Raw genomic sequence first — 20,567 nt, forward strand, 5'->3', positions numbered from 1 at the left:
ATGATTTTCAAACATGTTTTAATCTTAGAACTCTTTGTTCAGATAAACCTTAGAAGGAATCCTCAGGATATAAAATGTCTAAAAGCTGAGCTCCTCGGTTAGATGCAGGTTGGCGTACCCAGGGCCCCCACAAATCCTCATCTCTTTGAATACACACATGGTGGTCCATAAACTCTGAGGAGTTTGCAAATCCCCAGACTAGATGATTCTGAAGGTCCATTCCAGCTCTGAAAAGTCTAAAATTTACAACCATTTTTGATCTTGTTGATACTAGTCAGTATCAATTCTTGACTTTACTACTTAGATGTTAAAATAAGGGCCAAGTTCCACAAGGGTCATTGTTTCCTGCCACATAGTTGACATTCAAGAAATGTTTGGAGAATGAATGGTTAAATTAAGGTACCAAACTGGAAGTGAAGGTGAAGTAGATAATTGTAGAGAAGTAAGATTCTATATGGTAGGAATGAAGTAAAAGAAAATCAAAAACCAGGCAAAGAGTAAAGCAAAAAAAAAAAAAGACAAGACCAATAGAGGAAAGGCAGAAACCAAAGCAGGTGGCAAGAAAACTGCAAAAGGAAAGGTGAAAGTCAAACCAAATGAAGAAAAATGGCACTTTTAACCAAAAAAATGGGGGTGTGGAATCCTGTCATCAATTGCTTAGAAAAGAGAGACACTAGAGCAGGGAGATGCCTTACAAAGGAGAGAAGGAAGGAGTGGGAGCCCTAAAGAATAATGTTCCTGGCTACCCTTTACAGCTGTCTCTGCAGGGAAGGCGGGAGAAACTAGGGAGAAAATGAGTGCAGGAAAAATTGCCTCTGCAGAGCAGGTAAGAAGAGGTTGTTCAGATTTATGGATTTTATTAAGCCAGTTTTCTGAATCACTCTGCTATAAAGGAAAATAGCTTCTGCTGGGCTATCTCCCCTCCTTGAGGTGAGGAACAAAGGGTGGGTGGGGTTAGGGACAGACCCTGGTCTGCCTGAACAACGTGCGTCTGCAGCTCCAGAGGCACTGCAGGTGTTTCTGGGTATTGCACCGCATCATGTTTATATCACAAACGGGAATTGAAAATCAGCCCATGTGAGGCAGAGATGAGCCCACATCTGTTATCCTTCCCAACAATAAATAAATAGCCCAGACAGACGAATGCCAGTCCGTGTAAAGCAAAATTTTAAAGCGTCTGCTTTATGATAAAACTGGACCCAGGGTCTGACGGAGACAGCAGGCAGCTACGGGCACTGTAGCTACCCTGAACGTTGATGCTGCATATTGATAAGGGGAACATAATTTATAGCACAAACCCTATGGCTTCCACTAAGGTTGAGTTTTCCTCTCATTTTCTTGCCTATTTATTGGCTTCGCTGCACGGTTGCCAATAGCAACATCCACTGGTAGCAAGGGGAGTTCAACACCATTGCAGTCTGCCCTACAGTGGAGCCCTGACAATGTCAACCATCAATCCAGTAGCTGTTTGTAATTGCCTCCATCTATTTCTCCTGTCTCAAGGTATCTTTCCTATTGTGGGCCAAAATTCAGAAACTGCTGACTAATGCCATGGGTCTGCTCCTCCACGACCATGAAGCAGTGGGAATGGAGGGTAGCAGCCTCTCTGGTACCAACACTGCTGGGGGTTAGAGATTGAACTCTTGGAAGTGTGAGGTATTTTTAATCCCTTTTCTAAATAAGTTATAATTTTCTAAGAATGTGAGGTATATGTGGTTACTTGTATATTCTTTCCCAAAATAACGAAAGAGAAATTTTCCCATTCCAGATTATTAATGTTTATTTTTTTTTTCTTGGAAGAAGACTTTTGAAATGCGAGTCTTCTTATAAAACAACCCCAAACTGACCATGCTATGTGTGCTTTCTCAGATCTCTTGGCGTTAAAGGTTAAAATGGTGTCATCATACTTTCTCTAAGAGAAGCATTTTTTCAGATATGATATTTATGCCTGTTAGCCCATGCGCAGGTAGTACCTACACAGCCTACAAGGTTGCTGTCAACCCCTGGCAAGTAGGGACAGCCTGGCATGCTATAAAGGGCACCTTTATAAAGGGCACCATCCAGTGCACAGGAGACCAGGGTTCCATCCTGGCTTGGCCACTGGCTGGACGTGTAATCTGGGGACTCTCCAGGTCTCAGGTTTTCAAAATAAAATCATTGATTTTTTTTTCAGGTCATTTCCATACTGAAGGACCAGCCTGTGTTTAACTTGTTAAAATTTTTCCAAATAATTTTTTAATTTACCCATTTCAAATAAAATAATAGCAAACTTAAAGATGTCATCTTCTCACTGAAGACAAAATAAAAAGTTACATATATGGGGTACATATAAAAACAACTTTACCACAGATGTGTCTGAATCTGCCTCTAGTGATTGTGAAAGATAAGGTCATCAACACAAATTTTAAAAAAATACATCCTTTTATTTCATAAATGACAATTTTAGATTATTCCATAGCATAGCTATCCCATAGTGGTAGTCAATAGAAGTAAAGTTATAAATGTGAGTCAAGAGAAGCTAAAACAGTACATGTGCATTTTCTCTGTTTCTGAAATCTGAGCTGTCCCTGCATTTCCAGGTATTTTATATTTGCAAACATGTTGGGTTAGAAATAACCTTTAAACATTTGCTAATGTAATAAGAATATTATTCAGTATTAATGCCACAGAGTTCAGCTTTTTTTTTTTGTAGCAAAGTTTATCATACTTTATCCACTTAGCTTAGGTCATTAAACAGAGTCAGCTCAGTTTACCTTGAGGTACAATTATTTTAAAATCAATTTCTCTGCTGACTTTTATGAATTGCAGAAAGATAAACTGTTTCATCCCCAGTAATAGGGTGAAGCAATTTCCTTCACGCAGGACAGAAATCTACACATAGGAAGGGAAGATTTAAATCTAAAGAAAAATGCTTTTGGAGAAAGGATAAATTAAAGCAACAAAACCAAACCTAATTTTGGAGCCTGAAAACTCTGGCAATGCCACCGTAGTGAAGTTGCATTACCTGCTTCAGCATAACAGTCACTGAAAACACAAGGCTTATTCTGCCACGTGCTATAAACGAACTCCCCAAACTCAAATGTACCAGGAAATTTAAAGGTCGAGTCTGGCTACAAGAAAGACAAAATTTCATAAGCTTCACAAGCGAGCAATAATGGAATAAAACCCATAGATGGCAGAAATAAAATGAGGTGTAAATGGAGAATTTCATGCTGAGCATTCATATTTAGCAATGCCCAATGTCTGCTTACATTGTTTGTGTTACAGTAGCTTTTCCTCAGCTAATAATTTGGGGTTCTACATCTTTTCTAATTATCAATTTTCCTGCATGTTTGGTACAGCACTCAGCAGTGCTAAAGATAGATTATTTATCTGTATAGCATACCTGTACCAATGTCTTTGAATGTATACACTGGTACAGAAATAATTTGTTTATTAAGTAAATGAAGTATTTGCTGTGAAAAATGTGTTATTCGGGCCATCATTAATCTCTGTTTTCATTTTGTATGTGTGTGTATGTATGTATTAGAATTTCAATTTTTTTGCTTTAGTTTAGATTCAGATTAGATCATATTTAGATGAATTAAAAAAAAAAAAAACAGCATAATGTGGAAATAGGAGGCGAAGTTTTGTTGAGTCTCATTCCCTGGGGGGAAAATTGCTTTTGCCATTTTATTTTGATGTATAATAAACTAAAAGGGATCCCCTATTGATTTGCTTCCTAGTTATTATTGTTTTACACAAAGGAAGGGAAATATGTCTTCAACTGAGTTGGTTGAAGTCATTCTCTTTGTGTAGATTTCCCAGGCTGATGTTTCATTGTAAGAATACTACATTATAGAATGTTGACCATTTCACAAGCAACTAATCCATCCTTTTGAAGCAATCAGCTTTTAGAGACCTAAATATCTTTTGTTTTTTTTTTTTAATAAAATGCTTAAAGCTTAACTAAAACCCTGGCATAATTATTCTTTATTTCTCTTAAGCAGGATAATTTAAGGGCTGAAAGAAGGAAGCACGCATCAGGATACCCACAATTAAAATTCTGGCCAACAGTTTAAACCATTACCTTTGTCTTGGTCTGTGTTGTTTGCCTATGTAAGTGGGATATTGGGACAGCCCTGTCCATATAGCATTTTAAAGATTAAAAAAAAAAAAGGTTCTTAGAATTATTGAAGTTTTTCTGGAGATAAAATAATCTGCGGCCCAACGCCAGGTTCCTGTGTCTGTTAAAGATTGCTCAAATTTCCATGGGCAATTACACAGGGGGATCGCATGAACGCAGGGCCACCAGCCACACTGACGCCATACAATTACACAATGGCTCCGGTGCTTAAACTTCAAAATTCTTACACCATTGTGCCTGTTCTATTAGAACAAACTGCAGCAAATGATCCAAAGCCAATTCAAATGACTGGAGAGGAGGTGCCCAGGGGGAGCAAGCAAGAGGTGCAGCGCGGCCCACTACTGGCCAGCGTAAGCCATCACCAGACGCCGCGTGCCTCGCTGCTGCAACCAGCAGCTTCTTTGTGCTTTGCAGTGGAGCCGTTAAAGTGGGACCAACAGTAAGGATCACCTATTTCACAGAACGGCTGTGAGGAGTAATGAGGGAAGTTAGACAAACCAGGCCGTGGTCCTAATACTCAAAGTGCTGCATAAACACAAGGGGCTTAGAGTGGCTCTTTTGTTTGAATGGTTGGTTGAATTTTTAAACGCCAGTATCCACAGTTGTGTCTTCTCTGCTAATTCCTTTTATAAACCATAATGATATTGTGCTCTCCCCGATAAATTTTGAATAATGACACCACAAAATCCAAAATGGAAGCTACTTGATCAAGAGCAAGGTATATATAAGGAAATATATTACCAATTAAAATATTAATAAAGCTGGAACTACCAGCAAATGTAAATTAAGTTCATAATGAGGTTAAATTTCTCACCATCTGAACGTAAAAGTTTCCAAGTGTTGATCTGGTGTTAAGTCTTTCCAAAAGTCCCAAAAGTTTGAACAGATGCTCCTAAAAGCTAGTTAACTACATTACCAATTTGACACTAATTTATTCTTTTCTTCCCTGCTTTTTATGGAGGGGGGTTAGGAGATAATTGAGCCTCCCAAACTGACCATCCTGAAGAAAATGTTCTGGGATGGCAGGAGAAAGAAATAACTTCCAGAAAACTGTTTTGCAGAAGGTCTTCCTTTATTAAGGAACATATTTGACCACAACTGTGCTTGAGATGGCAAGCCTGGTGGCATAGTGGTTAAGACCTATGACCGTTAACCAAAAGGTCAGCAGTTTGAATCCACCAGGTGCTCCTTGGAAACCCTGTGAGGCAGTTCTACTCTGTCCTATAGGGTCACTATGCATTAGAATCCACTCTATGGCAATGGGTTTGGCTTTTTTTTTTTTGGTGGTTGAGATGATCATAAATTAACAAAGTTTAACAATAGGAAATGGTTATATTTACAGAATAAATAAGAAAACAATCCCTTTCAATTAGTTTTAAAAGAGAACGCCAATAGATCCCACTTGGGATTTGATCATCTCATATTTTACAGGTAGAAACATAAACATATTAAGAACCAAACATCGTGCTTTGAGCTCCTATACATTTTTCATGAATGGAATTCTTCTGCGTGGTAAACACACCTCCACTTCTGCAGCAAAATCCACCTTGAGTACCAAACTGTTATCTCATGGCCTAATTCCTTTCTAAAAAAAAAAAAAATTCTACCAGTCACTAAATCACTTTATTGCAACCACTAAATGCCTTCCTGTTACTTGGAATGGTACGATACACTTACTTTTTGATATATGCTCCAGGTTTTCAAGGTTCTATTGGAAACAAAATGATCCTTTATGGCATTTTATAATATTCCACCTCATTTATTGCTTAACAGAATTTCTATCATTAATTAAAGGGATTTCTTTCACCCATCTCCACAAAAAAGAAAAAAAAAAAAAACCCTAATCTATTCCCCAACTGCCTATCAGAGGCTAAATAAAAGTTGCTCTATCACAGCAGCAGTGATGGTCATGCCAATTTCACAGTGTGATTTGTGCACTCATTTCATTTTGAAAATGACCCTGCCCTCCATCTGTCTAAGCCGAATGTCCTGCTTTTTTCAAGCCAGGCCTCTGGAGCAGCATCACATGAAACAAGGAGGCAGGCACACAACGGCCTCCTTCCTGCCATTTCAGCTGCCACACTCACAGATATGTACCAACACAAAGAGGAGAACCCCAACTGATCCCTGCAGACATCAGTGATATTTGGGGAAAGCAGACAGTCCATTTATTTTTAATACATTTAAGAAGCCATTTGAAGGTGGATGCTTTTGTGATGAAAACACAAATGTGCACAACAGAGACAGACTAAAGATACAAAAAGCACTTTCATGTTTCCATGGTCTGTCATCTTTAACTTGACTTAATAGCAACTTACCCAAGGTAACAGCTCAATACATAAGGATTTTTTAAAAATAATTTTTATTGTGCTTTAAGTGAAAGTTTACAAATCAAGTCAGTCTCTCACATAAAAACCCATATACACCTTGCTATACACTCCCAATTACTCTCCCCCTACAGCCCATTCTCTCCCTCCACTCTCCCTTTTCGTGTCCATTTTGCCAGCTTCTAACCCCCTCCACCCTCTCATCTCCCCTCCGGGCAGGAGATGCCAACATAGTCTCAAGTGTCCACCTGATCCAAGAAGCTCACTCCTCACCAGCATCCCTCTCCAACACATTGTCCAGTCTAATCCATGTCTGAAGAGTTGGCTTCAGGAATGGTTCCTGTCCTGGGCCAAGAGAAGGTCTGGGGGCCATGACCACTGGGGTCCTTCTAGTCTCAGTCAGACCATTAAGTCTGGTCTTGTGAGAATTTGGGGTCTGCATCCCACTGCTCTCCTGCTCCCTCAGGAGTTCTCTGTTGTGTTCCCTGTCAGAGCTGTCATCAGTTGTAGCCAGGCACCATCTAGTTCTTCTGGTCTCAGGATGATGTAGTCGCTGGGTAACGTGGCCTGTTGTATCTCTTGGGCTCGTAATTACCTTGTGTCCTTGGTGTTCTTCATTCTCCCTTGATCCAGGTGGGTTGAGACCAGATGATGCATCTTAGATGGCTTCTTGCTAGCGTTTAAGACCCCAGACGCCATTCTTCAAAGTGGGATGCAGAATGTTTTCTTAATAGATTTTATTATGCTAATTGACTTAGATGTCCCCTGAAACCATGGTCCCCAGAGCCCTGCCCCTGCTACGCTGGCCTTCGAAGCATTCAGTTTACTCAGGAAACTTCTTTGCTTTTGGTTTAGTCCAATTGTGCTGACATCCCCGGTATTGTGTGCTGTCTTTCCCTTCACCTAAAGTAGTTCTTATCTACTATCCAATTAGTGAATGCCCCTCTCCTACCCTCCCTCCCTGCCCCCTCTCATAACCACAAAAGAATGTTTTCTTCTCAGTTTAAACTATTTCTCAAGTTCTTATAATAGTGGTCTTATACAATATTTGTCCCATTGCAACTGACTAATTTCACTCAGCGTAATGCCTTCCAGGTTCCTCCATGTTACGAAATGTTTCACAGATTCCTCACTGTTCTTTATTGATGCGTAGTATTCCATTGTGTGAATATACCATAATTTATCCATTCATCCGTGGATGGGCACCTTGGTTGCTTCCATCTTTTTGCTATTGTAAACAGTGCTGCAAAAAACATGGGTGTGCATATATCTGTTCACGTAAAGGCTCTTATTTCTCTAGGATATATTCCAAGGAGTGGGATTGCTGGATCATACGGTAGTTCTATTTCTAGCTTTTTAAGGAAGCGCCAAATCGATTTCCAAAGCAGTGTAGAAGTATTCCAATCTCTCCACAACCTCTCCAACATTTATTATTTTGTGTTTTTTGGATTAATGCCAGCCTTGTTGGAGTGAGATGAAATCTCATTATAGTTTGGATCTGCATTTCTCTAATGGCTAATGATCATGAACATTTCCTCATGTATCTGTTAGCTACCTGAATGTCTTCTTTAGTGAAGTGTCTATTCATATCTTTTGCCCATTTTTTAATTGGGTTATTTGTCTTTTTGTAGTTGAGTTTTGCAGTATCATGGAGATTTTAGAGATCAGGCACTGATCAGAAATGTCATAGCTAAAAATTTTTCCCAGTCTGTAGGTAATCTTTTTACTCTCTTGGTGAAGTCTTTGGATGAGCATAGGTGTTTGATTTTTAGGAGCTCCCAGTTATCTAGTTTTTCTTGTACATTCTTTATAATGTTTTGTGTACTGTTTATGCCATGTATTAGGGCTCCTAACGTTGTCCCTATTTTTTCTTCCATGATCTTTATCGTTTTAGATTTTACATTTAGGTCTTTGATCCATTTTGAGTTAGTTTTTGTGCATGGAGTGAGGTGTGGGTCTTGTTTCATTTTTTTGCAGGTCAATACACAAGGATTTTAAAATATTAAAGCTATTTCCAAAGGACAAGTGTCAATCAGGCAGGCAAAAAGGAAAAGAGTCCTCCCCTCCCTGATTACTGAACATGACTAGCAAGCATCCCTCAACCCACATTTTGCCCTGAGTTGAAGACCCCAAGGAAGTGAGTCTGGAGACCAGGTAGACAGAAGCCTTGGAGTGGGGCTTTAGGGGTCTTGCTCAGCTGGTTTCTCTGGGGATACTGGGTAGTCTGAAGCCACATTCAACCTCTTTAGAATGGGTATAATTTGTTCTTTCCTGGTATTGATGCAGTAGGAGGATCCTTGTCTAGTCCCACCAAGCACACAGCTCTGGCAAATTCTCAGCAAGGAGGAGCAAAAGAATACATGAAGTTAGTCACTTTATTGTATGAGCAATGACACACCTACTGAAGTTTCCTAGCTATAAAATGTGACTAAGAGCTACACTGCTTCCACTAGTCACTTGCTAACATCTGCTCACTGATGAGGATATCTAAATTTCTGCTGCCCAAACCAAGTTGGATGTTTTAATGAGGAGAAAAAAAAAAGACAACCATCTTCCCTCACACATACTTGGCACCAAAAATTGGCCTCTTACATCCTCAACTACAGGAGATACATAGATGAGTATTCATCAGTCATATTTCCCATCCAGTTTGTATATATATACTGTGTGTGTGTATACATATATATATATATATATATATATATATATATATAATTTCTTTTACCAGGATTAGCACAAAGCTGATTCCTATGAGGCGGAGGTTAAAGATGTCCCAAACGTCCAACGTTTCCAAACTGCTATACTACTCTATCACCTCTAACATCAACTACTCCTCCATCTCTCAGTACTCTTCCCCCCTCCCTGTCTTTGGGTTCCATAATCCTCTGCAACATTTCACAGAACTCATGAGTATTACCAAGGAAATGGTTCACACGATTGTGGAGGCTGGCAAGTCCCAAATCTGTGGGTCAAGCATAGGCTTCTCCCGACTCACATGGCTGTAGGGGCTGACAAACCCAAATAAGCAAGTTAGCCCACAGGCTGCTGGTTTGCAAGGCTGCTGAAGATGGGAAATCAGGTCAGATGATAGGCTGCTGGCCCACAGGGTTCCAGAAGCCAGTGAATCCCAGAATTGGCAGGTCAGATGGCAGGCTGCTGGCTCAAGTCCCAAGAACTGGAGGTCAGACAGTGACAACACAGACACAGAATCCAGACACAGAGAGAGCCCAACAGAACACCGACATATGTACCTTGAATGCAGGCCACACAACAAGGCTGTGACTCAAGATATACCCCATACTAATCCTTCTTCGTTAACATACAGAGATTAGGATTTACAACATATAAAATGGAGGATAATTAGGATAATCACATCAGATCACAAAATAGAGGACAACAATACGGTACTGGGAATCATGGCCTTGCCAAGTTCACACATAACCCCAACCATCACAGGTTTCATATACACTATTTACACAGTCCCACTCAGTCATTGTGTGTGATTCACAAAGACTATGGCTAGAAGGGCCATATTAAGTAATTCATTGTGATACATAAAATGTTAAAAAGCAAAAATGTCACTTTGAGGCCTAAGGTACACCTGACCCAAGCCATGGTATTTTCAGTAGCCTCATATGCATATGAAGGCTGGACAATGAATACGGAACACGAAAGAAGAACTGATGCCTTTGAATTACAGTATTGGCAAAGAATATTAAATATACCATGGACTGCTAGAAGAATGAACAAATATGTCTTGGAAGAAGTACAGCCAGAATGCTCCTTAGAAGCAAGGATGGCAAGGCTTTGTCTCATGTACTTTGGACATGTTGTAAGGAGGGACCAGTTCCTGGAGAAGGACATCATGCTTGGTAAGGTAGAGGGTCAATGAAAAAGAGGACAACCCTCAACGAGATGGACTGACACAGTGGCTGCAACAATGGGCTAAAGCATAACAACGTTTGTGTGGATGGTGCAGCACTGTGTACTGTTTTGTTCTGTTGTACATAGGGCTGGTATCAGTTGAACTGACTCGACTGGCACCAAACAACAACAAATATATATACACACACACATACACATAATCAGAGCCCTGGTGGCATAGTGGTTAAGAGCTTGGCTTATAACCAAAAGGCTGGCAGTTCAAATCCACCATCTGCTCCTTGGAAACCCTATGAGGAAGTTCTACTCTGTCCTATAGGGTCGCTATGACTCAGAACCGACTCCACGGTACCTAACAACAACAATAACATGAATATACAGTGGTTAAGAGCCTGGCTGCTAACAAAAGGCCGGCAGTTCAAATCCACCAGTCACTCCTTGGAGACCCTATGGGCAGTTCTACTCTGTTCTATAGGGTCACTGTTGAGTCCAAACAGACTCAACAGCGCCTAACAACAGCAACACACAGATTTATAAACCGCAATATTATTGAGGCGGCAGCTAGGGAACTTGTACTGATGTCTTTAATTATATAGCAAAGACATAGTTTTTATGTGGGACGTTTTTATTTTAGGAATTAGAGAGGCCGATGGAAATCACGGAAGGCAAAGAGAAACCACGCCGCTCACTGGCAATGAAAGTTGGAGAAAAAGTACCAAGTTCAAAAGCCAACATATGCTCGGCAGTATTCGTTGTTATATAAAAGGGCAGGCGGGTGACACTTGGAAATAAAGCCAAAAGCCTCCCACTACAAGCTGAGATTCACAGCATTCTTTTCTCTGGCCAACTTCTAAAGAGCCAATATAAGGAGTCATGATCTCTGCACTATTCTGTTCTTAGAAAGTGTGCTATCAGGGCACCTTAAAAACCGAAGGTACTCTAAATCTAGGAGGATTCAAAAGAGACATTCCGCCTTTTCAATCTCAATTCTTTTACAAAAACAAAACGTGAAACGACATTACGTGCTTGAACCAAACAAAATAAGACCTCAAAAGTGAAAAGGACTTCGGGCTCCCTATCTCGCGCAAGGAACCAAGATGGCGCAAGGGACACAGCCAGCAACCGTCAGCTGTAACAAGGCGCCCAAACCAATCCACTGCCGTCGAGTAGACGCCAACAAGCCTGTGAAGACGACATATCCCGGAGGCCTTGGGTCGGTCCCACAGAAACTACGCTTCCCAGCATGCAATGTGGCCAGTTACGGGCAGTGGCGCGATTAGAGAGATGCATGCCGGGATTAGAGTTTCCATCTCTAAATAGCTGCAGGAGCTCCGTCTCCTCCCGCTCCGTGACTCACACCTCGGCGCAATCTATAATTGTAGGGAAAGTAAGCCAGTAATTGAGAGACACACGTCACTGAGTCTTTTCTACTCCTAGCCGGATCCTTACGCGGCAAACTTACTTCCGGAGCAAATATTTTCTCAGTCTTCCGTTTCCGGTCGACTTGTTGCTGTGGTAACCAAGGTACACAACAGTCCTGGCCGTTATGGAGGGAGTGAGCAGTGGACAGATCCCCGATGGGGAGTTCACCGCGACCGTGTACCGGCTCATCCGCGATTCCCGCTACGCCGAAGCAGTGCAGCTGCTGGGCAGGGAGATTCAGCGGAGTTCGAGGAGCCGCGCCGGCCTGTCCCTGCTGGGCTACTGCTACTACCGCCTGCAGGAGTTCGCGCTGGCGGCCGAGTGCTACGAGCAGCTAGGCCAGCTGCATCCGGAGCTGGAGCAGTACCGCCTCTATCAGGCCCAGGCCCTGTACAAGGCCTGCCTTTACCCAGAGGCTACCCGGGTCGCCTTCCTCCTCCTGGACAACCCAGCCTACCACAATCGGGTCCTCCGCCTTCAAGCGGCGATAAAGTACAGCGAGGGCGATCTGCCCGGGGCAAGGAGCCTGGTGGAACAGCTACTGAGTGGGGAAGGAGGGGATGACAGTGGGGGCGAGAGTGAGCCTGATGGCCAGGTCAACCTGGGTTGTTTGCTCTACAAGGAGGGGCAGTATGAAGCCGCGTGTTCCAAGTTCTCTGCGGCCCTGCAGGCCTCGGGTTACCGGCCTGACCTTTCCTACAACTTGGCTTTGGCTTATTACAGCAGCAGGCAGTATGCTTCAGCTCTGAAGCATATCGCCGACATTATCGAGCATGGCATCCGCCAGCACCCGGAGCTAGGTGTGGGCATGACCACGGAGGGCATTGATGTTCGCAGCGTTGGCAACACCTTAGTCCTTCACCAGACTGCTCTGGTGGAAGCCTTCAACCTCAAGGCAGCTATAGAATACCAGCTGAGAAACTATGAGGTGGCCCAGGAAACCCTCACTGACATGCCACCAAGGGCAGAGGAGGAGTTAGACCCTGTGACCTTACACAACCAAGCACTGATACACATGGATGGCAGACCTACCGAAGGATTTGAAAAGCTACAGTTCTTGCTCCAGCAGAACCCCTTCCCCCCAGAGACTTTTGGCAACCTGTTACTGCTTTACTGTAAGTATGAATATTTTGACTTGGCAGCAGATGTCCTGGCAGAAAATGCCCATTTGACTTACAGGTTCCTCACACCCTATCTCTATGACTTCTTGGATGCCATGATCACTTGCCAGACAGCTCCAGAAGAGGCTTTCATTAAGCTTGATGGATTAGCTGGGATGCTGACTGAGCATCTCCGGAGACTCACCAAACAAGTACAGGAAGCAAGACACAATAGAGACGATGAAACTGTCAAAAAGGCAGTTAATGAGTACGATGAAACCCTTGAGAAGTATATTCCTGTGTTGATGGCCCAGGCAAAAATCTACTGGAACCTTGAAAATTACCCAATGGTGGAAAAGATCTTCCGCAAATCTGTGGAATTCTGTAATGACCATGATGTGTGGAAATTGAATGTGGCTCATGTTCTGTTCATGCAGGAAAACAAATACAAAGAAGCAATTGGTTTTTATGAGCCCATCGTCAAGAAGCATTATGATAACATCCTGAATGTCAGTGCTATTGTATTAGCTAACCTCTGCGTTTCATATATTATGACAAGTCAAAATGAAGAAGCTGAGGAGTTGATGAGGAAGATTGAAAAGGAGGAAGAGCAGCTCTCCTACGAAGACCCAGAAAAGAAAGTCTACCATCTGTGCATTGTCAACTTGGTGATAGGAACACTTTATTGTGCCAAAGGAAATTATGACTTTGGTATTTCCCGAGTTATCAAAAGCTTGGAACCTTATAATAAAAAACTGGGAACCGATACTTGGTATTATGCCAAAAGATGCTTCCTGTCTTTATTAGAAAATATGTCAAAACATATGATTGTTCTTCGTGACAGTGTTATTCAAGAATGTGTCCAGTTTCTAGAGCACTGTGAACTTTATGGCAGAAACATACCTGCAGTTATTGAACAACCCCTGGAAGAAAAAAGAATGCATATTGGAAAGAATACAGTCACGTATGAATCCAGACAGTTAAAAGCTTTAATATATGAGATTATAGGATGGAATACATCATAATGACTGATAATAGCTTTTATCCTAATGGCATTATCAATATTTGACATTCTTATTTATCAGTATTTATTGTTTCATCTTTATGTGTTACAGATTGAACTCTGTACACTTGTACATTGTAATAAAAATAAGTACGTTAAGACTTGTTTTGAGAACCTCACAAAATGAAATATAAGGAGAACTTGAACCCTAGAAGAATTTATGAAAAAAAACTTTTAAACTGATGGGGGAAGTTATTTCTAATAGAATTTGCAAGCCTGTGGCCCTTCTTTGTTATCTTTTGTGATTTACTGTGCCTTGAGGTGCCCCGGTATGACAAGATTGCATCATTTATGGACTAGGCATCATTCAAGTACAGAATGAAGTAGTGTATAGAACTTCTGGGCATTAATAATCATTTCAGAGATTGTATTATTCTCACACCACCTTAACTATATTTATAGTTCATACATTTTGCATAGAATTTAGGATGTTCCAATACATATGTAGTCTTACAGCCTAACAAAATTATGGTGCTGTGGTATAGATACAAGGAACAATTAACAAGCAAATTTCTGTGGTTTTCTTTTGCTCCATTTGTTAATATATGAATAAGATATGCTCTTACTGTTTTTCATAAGTGTGCTTTCATTGATCTTTAACAGTGATTAGTAGCAGAAGTATCCTTAGAACTCAATTCTAAAATCCTACCCTTGTGTTGCAACTTAGAACATGTTAACATTGGGGCTTCCAGTTGTAGCCTCGTGGGTAAGGAAGAATATTCTATGCTATTCCCATTACCCCATCAAACTCCTCTCCTGTGCACATCACAGATAAATCAATCAGTGGGTTGTAAAACCTTATGTGATAGGTTCATAATGCCATTTTCACATCAACAACCTTACTAGTCATTTCTGGGGGGTTCTTAATGGGAACCTCACTCATTCTGCACAGGAATTGTATTTTCTGAACCCCGTAAATGCTTTGTTTTCCCATGCCTCACCCACCAATTTGCTCTTCATAAATGTAACTGTCAACCCCCACTTGACTTATTAAAAAAATTAAAAGTATTAAATTGATTCATATGAGATTGCTGATTTTGAATGTTTTTGACTTATAAAAACAGCGATTTTTTATTACTCAACCTAATAGCTTGCCACTGAAAGGTATGGATTCCTGCCATGATTTTTTTTTTCTTCAAGTAAGGCTACTTAGCCACATAGGTACCCAGATGAAGCACACTCAGGATAACTGCTCTGTAGCAGGACCTATTTGGTGCTGAAATTCTGTCAAATCTATGGAAGACTTTGTCTCGTTGTGAAGTCTAATGTACGGTCTTTAATTTATGGCACTTAATCTAAATGATCTGAGCTGCTTCCATTTACCCAGTTGGTGGTGGTGATCTCATATCTGAAGGAAATCTGAAAAGAATTTTATTGTGAATTATACTGTATATTTGAGACACTTTTCCATTTTCTGAAAAAGTAGGAAACACACTGGGTCAGGTCACAGACTCCTTTGCAATTGTAGCCTGTTCCTTATATTCTTTAAGTTACAAATTAACTTCCAGAACCCAAAAAGAAAATTTTTTTTTGCAGTCTTCTGTTTCTGTTGGTTTATTGCAGTAGTAATGAGGACGCACAACAATCCTGGCAGTTATGGTGGGACTGAGCAGTGCTCAGAGCTGGGATGAGGAGTTCAGGCCCATCCTGGATTCCCGCTATGCCTAGGCAGTGTAGTTGTGGCTGAAAATGGCTTTTATCATAATGGATCTGTTATCTATATTTGGCATTCTTTTTCATTTGCATTTATCCTTGGCATCTTTACATTTGTTGCACGTTGAACTTTGTACACGTTAAAAGTATAACAAATAATGTTTGAAGAACTTTGCTATTAAAAGGGGTGTATAGAGTGTGCAGTGTAAACCCAGTCACTTCCATGTTATTTCTTGTCACTGTCTGTCACCAGGTCTTTCCTTGTAGCAACAACTTAGAGAGACATCTTTGTATAAGAAAAAAAAAAAGTAACCCTAAATTGCACTTGATGCTTGAGCTTTAGACTGTTGAAGAGAGTGTGGCATGAGCCAATGGACTGTTGGAGTGGGTGTGTTTCATTCTTCAGATGACTGATATGTCAGTGATTCCTAGGCTGTGGCTGGACCATCTCAATCAGCAAATAAACACGGTTCTATATTGCCATCTCAGGATAGACCGTGCTGTCTAATAGTCTAGTTTTTACCTTGACTGTATGCCTGCACACCATTCTTTAGGCCTTTAACTATCTGAATCTCAACAAACTCAAATTTGGGTCTTGGCGTAGGCCCATTTAGTAGTACAGATACTAGATGGGTGAGAATTTTTTTCTTGTATTTTTAGATTGTTAGGTCCGTGACTTAATTTTTCTTCCAAAAGTTAGTTGGCTGGTTGATTGATTCTTAAGTTTTAAGATCGATATTTCCCTTCATTTTCCGTTTTTTATTTTCCAGAATTGATTGTGACTTTTTATAAGTAGTGACAAATATTAAGAGGAGAAGCTTTTTAATGTTCTCAATGTAGGGGAAATAAGCCCTGAACAGAGAATAAGAAGACTTGAGGCGTGAGTTCCAGGCCTTCCACAATCTAGTTTCAGGCCTTAAGAAATCAATTCACGTCTTGGGGATTGCACAGTAATTTGAACTACTAGCTGCTCTCTACAGTTACCTCTGGTTTAACATCTGATTCTGTATAAGCCATAGAGAAGAACTTTACTTCTTTTCTGACCTTGCTGTATAAGCAACTCAGTTAGGAAATATATATTTGTATTTCAAATGAAAGTTTTCTTTCTGGTATTTTGGCTTACATAAATGTCCCCTAAGATAAATGTTTGTTATTATCTTACAGTTGGACACTGTAAAATATCAATTTCTACTAAAAAATAGATTTTTGCCTTTTCTACTTGGAGCTTTTACTTATACATTTAGCTATGAATGTACAAAAGGCAATCACTATTCTCTACTATGGTTGTACATAAATGAATTTGGTAAATATTTAGAAATTAATTCTCTTAACTTTCACATTTAGTTCACCTGCTAAAGCACGTATTTGTTGGGGAAGGGAGGTTTGCTTTTAATCCTTCCAAAAAATGCTATATCCCCCTTCAGTTCAGGAGCTTTATTGACAGGCTATTGTACAATTTTTTTCCAATTATTGTTGGGCTAATTAGTGCCTCTCCTACTCCTGAGGTAAAGGTCTTCAGCTTCCAGTCTTCCAGAAATCTGGTAAGAGAAGAATGGGTGAAGTGAAGATGAAATGGAGACTTGGCTAGATGATTTTCTTCACAACCCACGTTGGATCCCCTTCATGTCCAAATCTCAGTAGTTAATCAAATGCCTGCTGCCGTTAAGAGAACAGAAGTAATGGATAACAGAGTGGAAGTAACAGATGTCACAGCTACTTCTGTAACTGACTCACCAAATCAAATCATCAGTCCTTACACCTTTGTTTTATTTAATACAAGGAGGAGAGGTCATGCAGACTTTCCAAAAGGACGAACAAAGCCAAATAGAACAGGAAGACAATCACCAGTTTATAAAACTCTCTCTTGTGTTTTCTTTTCCTGCCTTCAAAGGGTCTGGTTAACAGATTGTGCTGTTTACTGTTGCAGAATGTATCACAAGATAAGAAATGAAAAATCTGCCCTCCTTACCATCCTCTTTTTTCTTTCTCTTGTTTATCTCCTATTTTCTCCCTTTTGTCAACTATATGGACACCTTTCTCTGGTAGCTGGCAGCTGAAACCACAACCAGGTGTAAAAGATGCATACCAGCCTTTTAGCAATAAGTGTCAGGGGAGCTAGCTCTGTGAGAATCAAGGTGACTCTAGAAATGTGTGTTTTAATCATACATTTTTGCAAATCAAGATAGCATCTATCAATAAAAAGTGACTCTGTAATGGGTAAGGCCAGAGGAAAATTTTAAGAGGACTCACCAAAGGCAATGAATCTATATAATTTGTCAAACACAGTGCCCTTTATTTGTATATTTATGTTACCCCATCCTTTTTTTTTTTAGATGATCTGTGACTTCAATAGAAAAGGATGATTGAAATTTTAAAGATGTACAATATTTTTTATTACTTAAAATGTCACGTGACATTCAGAGTTAAATATACTCTTAGTTCTAGAAGACACTTACTTTTCTGTATCCATAATATTGAAAAGTGGGGCTGAGCATTAGCCAAAAGGTAATTAATTAATTAACCATAGGCAATGGTCTTGCTTTAATATTCTCCTGGGTGAGAGGTGTTCGTGCAAGGTGATTACTTTATATTTTAATCCACTTTTAATTGAAATTCCTTTGGTGGTTTAATTAAATTAGCTCCTCGGATTAGGGCCAGGATTGATTCACCGCATACAGAAATCCCTTTTACAACACCATAATGTATATGTCTGAGAAAAGAAATAGCTTCCATAGGGAAAAGTTATTAAAAAATAGAAAGTTATACGTACATGTATACTATTAAAAAGATAAACATTTGTTACTTTAAATAGGACCTGTCAGTAACTTGATTGCAAATATTACTAGGTGAACATGTAAACTGAGCCCAGTTCCTTGTTCGAATGTGAAATTTGCACAGGTTTGTGAAACAGCACATTATTAACAGCAACTGGATGACTTAGTTCAAAATAACATATGGCTAAGATTGTACTGCGCCAACAGGACCCTAGCGAAGTGTGGGAGAAAGCATTCATTGCTATTATTATTTTGATTTCAACTCTTTATTGGAAGAGGCAAATGCTTAAGACAAAGGACACATAATGAAAAGTTCCACCAGCACACACAGCAACTGCTGTAAAAAGCGTATCCACAGAGAACCCAGAGTGGCTCGTTACTGGCTAGTTAGTTTTTCTATCTCTGCTGTATAAGGTCAGACGCTGTTCTGTAAAAACTTAACTTCTTGGTCCCAGTTATTCCAATACTCCTTTGTGGAAAGAAGAACATATACTTTTGGGAATAGATGTTTATTTCATCCTTAACTAAGTCAAGAAATGCTATAGCAAGAGATGGTCACACTACCATTGTGACACAAAAGAAATCTTCTGGAATCAGAGCATGACAGAAACGCAGCTGAAAGAGATTCTGATACCAGGCAATACACACACCCACAAATGTTATGGGGTGCCATTACGTGTATGTACGTTAGAAAAGAAACAAATTTTCCTGTCATTCATGCAGCATTTTTATTTCCAGATCTTTTTTCCTTGCACTAATTCATTACAGTTTAAACTTTTGACAAAGCGCCAAAGAGGTGAACATATAATTTGATCAGTATGCTAAAAATAGTTATTAACTCGTTTCAGAAACTAAAGAGACCATTTCTCCATCAATGTACATAAGATTTATAATAAAATCATTGGCAAAAGTGTAAAATTATTTGGGAGTAATCACGTGAAATATAAAATGGGAAATAATAAATGCATTCTTTATAAAGTTTGTATAATTTCTGTAGATAAGACCTAAGTAGATTTTTTACATTACAAATAGGGCATTACAATAAACATTTGGAACATATCTCTAAGTAGGGCCTGAACACTGAGCCCAGGGATTTTGACTACCTCATCTCTTGAATCATAAAACTGAGGTCCAGAGAGACTATGACTTGCCCAAGATCACAAAGTCAAGGACTGTAGTGACAAACTCAGGCTCAGAATCCAAGGCTTCTAGTTGAATTCTATGGGTCTTTCCACTATACCACATTCCTTCCTGTAGGTTATTTTTCCCAAATTTATTCTAACTCTATCAGTGCTAAGCATTCCTTTCTCCAAAGCTATGACTTTCACCACTTCCATTGCTGCTGGCTATTTAATTGGTGATTTAATAAACTTTTTCCAAAGTACACTTAGTAAGTACATTCCTGGGCTGGCCTAAATTACATTACAGTCTCTAAAAGTATACTGTAGAGGATTTCAGCAGGCACCACATGTTATCATCAGGGGCACAGATTTAGCTGTGGTACAATCTGGGTTGGGCACAAAGATTATTGATCCAATTATTTCATTACCTCCTTAAAATATCACTTTTTTATGGTCTTTCTATAAGTTAGTGATATTCCTCTTCCCATTACACTTTCTAGCCAACTAGCCACTGGGTTCTGGGTCAGCCACAGTCAAAACAGCTGTCAGGAGGCTTCTCCACACCTCAAGTGCAAAGGGCCCTGCGGTACTTATTCAGCAATCCCAGTAGACGGCCAGCTGTGCCACAAGTATTTATGGAGTGTTATCAGAGGCTTTTGAGGTTCCCTAAATCTTTGCCTTTACTTGCAAATCCATTGAGCCGAACCTTAAACACTTACCCTCTTCCAGGAGCTTGATTACTCAGCTGAAGTTTTAGGGAGGAAAAATTAAAAGCAAGCCAAGAATAAGAAAATAGAGATCCTGTTATACACCTTCTTTTTTCCCTTTATGCCAGAACCTCTTGGTCCTCACTCTACATCAGAATCAGCTGGTAAACTCTTAAGAAATAGAGATGCCCAGGCCCTAGCCCCTAAAGATTCTGTTTCAATTTATGGGAGTGGGAATGGAGGGACAGTTTTTTACAAGCCCCTCAGCTGATTCTAACGGGCAGACAAGGTTGAGAACCACTGTTTTATGCAAACTAAGCGCTGGTGCTTCACAATGGGGCACTGGGTGGGAAAGGACGAGGGCCCTGTTTGAGAATAGTGACCCTGACGCC

At 40.2% G+C, this 20,567-nt stretch overlaps 1 protein-coding gene across 1 annotated transcript; it reads left to right on the forward strand.

Annotated features, from left to right (window-relative positions):
- The first annotated feature begins 11,429 nt into the window (after nt 1-11,429).
- Nucleotides 11,430-20,001, forward strand: LOC100676396 (intraflagellar transport protein 70A). The gene has a single exon (XM_064286959.1). The coding sequence runs from the start codon at nt 11,882-11,884 to the stop codon at nt 13,880-13,882; it is 2,001 nt and encodes a 666-aa protein (XP_064143029.1). The 5' UTR covers nt 11,430-11,881; the 3' UTR covers nt 13,883-20,001.
- The last annotated feature ends 566 nt before the right edge of the window (nt 20,002-20,567 follow it).

Source organism: Loxodonta africana, chromosome 6 (genome assembly GCF_030014295.1).
Source record: "Loxodonta africana isolate mLoxAfr1 chromosome 6, mLoxAfr1.hap2, whole genome shotgun sequence".
NCBI classification, from domain to species: Eukaryota; Metazoa; Chordata; class Mammalia; order Proboscidea; family Elephantidae; genus Loxodonta; species Loxodonta africana.